The sequence below is a fragment of the Helianthus annuus genome, chromosome 11, assembly GCF_002127325.2.
Source record: "Helianthus annuus cultivar XRQ/B chromosome 11, HanXRQr2.0-SUNRISE, whole genome shotgun sequence".
NCBI classification, from domain to species: domain Eukaryota; kingdom Viridiplantae; phylum Streptophyta; class Magnoliopsida; order Asterales; family Asteraceae; genus Helianthus; species Helianthus annuus.
The window spans coordinates 132,323,048-132,324,701 of record NC_035443.2 but is presented as its reverse complement, the minus strand read 5'-3'; the positions used below and the strand labels follow the sequence as shown (position 1 = coordinate 132,324,701).

The window sequence follows — 1,654 nt, the reverse complement described above, 5'->3', positions numbered from 1 at the left end:
ACAGCCCTAATTATATATACTTAAATTGTAATTACAAATATATATATGTGCTAAAAGGATATTTAAAGAACTAAGTATAGGATGTTTTAAAAATTAACTTAACATAATTTATAACTATCACGTCAAAACTTATTTTACTTATTTTTTTAAAAGACATCTCGATTATGGTACGTATTAACATGTGTGATACACGAATTTTTTGTACACTCAAATGCTTTTATTACTAAGTATGTAATATTACATTTATTCCACATTGTAATACATGAGATTCTAAAGTTTGGCACATGCACTCAAAACATGAGAACAAGGATACTTATATATCAGCCACTTACCGCACGTGCAAGTTTTTTTATCCAAATTAACTACTTGCACATTTTTTTCCCTTTTGAGTTATCACCTCAAATATACCTTTCTGACGGTTAAAAGACCTCAAAGAATGTGCACCAGCTTTTGACATTGAAGCTGCTTGTTTGGCCAAAATATGGGGAGTATACATCTCTCCATTAGCTTGAGCATTAGATCCCATCGGACGTCTCACATCAAAATAGTGTACTAGTCTATAAAATGTAAGTTGAACACATGATGTGATTGGTAAGAAACGAGCACCTTTAAGTACACTATTAAAAATCTCTGACAAATTTGTTGTGAGTAGCCCATAACGCTTTCCACCATCATGTGCAAGCGTCCATTTGTCAAATGCATGTTGCTCAAGCCACTGGCGAGCTTTTCGGTTTATTTTTCCAATTTCCTCCATAATGGAGTTAAACTTTCTAATCTGATTCTGACTCACAGCACAGTAAGCTAAAGCTTTCAATTGAGAGTTGCGAAACTTATCATTAAAGTTGTTGATAAAATGCCTTAAGCAATACCTATGACAAAATGATGAATGTTATTGACATAAAAAGAAAACAAAATCAATATGAATTTTATAAACAATACCTGTGAAAACCATGTGGCTCTAACCAAGGAGATCCTTGTTCATTAACTGCCTTTAGAATTCCAGCATGACGATCAGAAATTAGACATATCCCTTTAGTATCTTTCACCACATGTTTTTTAACATGAGAAAGAAACCAACTCCAACTAGCATAAGATTCATTTTCAACAATAGCAAATGCAAGTGGCAATATCTGATTATTACCATCAACTCCCATTGCAATCATCAACTTACCTTTATACTTGCCATACAAATGTGTGGCATCAATGCTAATCACTGGCCGACAATGCTTAAATCCAAGGATAGAAGGATTAAATGCCCAAAACACACGTCTAAATTCAACCTGCTCTACACCAGTCCGTCTCAAAACACACCATTCAACTATGGTCCCTGGATTGAACTTTTTAAGTGCCTCCATAAATTTAGGTAAGATATTATAAGATTCATCCCCATCCCCAAAGGAATTTTCAATTGCCTTCTATTTTCCTAACCAAACCTTCTTGTATGAAGGAGTATAGCCCAGCTTATTAATTACTTCAGCTCTCAAAGCAGTAATGCTAATAGAAGGTTGCTCTTTTATAAGATGTTGTATTTCTTGGGCGATCAAGCTTGCATCTAGGTTAGGATGGTCTTGAGTAATCTTAGAATGCAAACAAGTATGTGGACCGTTATACTTTGTGATGTCAAAAGATCCACTACGTTTACGTTTACATGCAC

At 34.3% G+C, this 1,654-nt stretch overlaps 1 protein-coding gene across 1 annotated transcript; it reads right to left on the bottom strand.

Moving 5' to 3' along the window:
- Nucleotides 1–358: 358 nt before the first annotated feature.
- Nucleotides 359–1,355, bottom strand: LOC110888253. The gene is made up of 2 exons (XM_022135785.1): nucleotides 940–1,355; nucleotides 359–869 (listed from the first exon to the last, which is right to left on the bottom strand). The coding sequence occupies exons 1-2, from the start codon at nucleotides 1,353–1,355 to the stop codon at nucleotides 359–361; spliced, it is 927 nt and encodes a 308-aa protein (XP_021991477.1).
- Nucleotides 1,356–1,654: the final 299 nt, after the last annotated feature.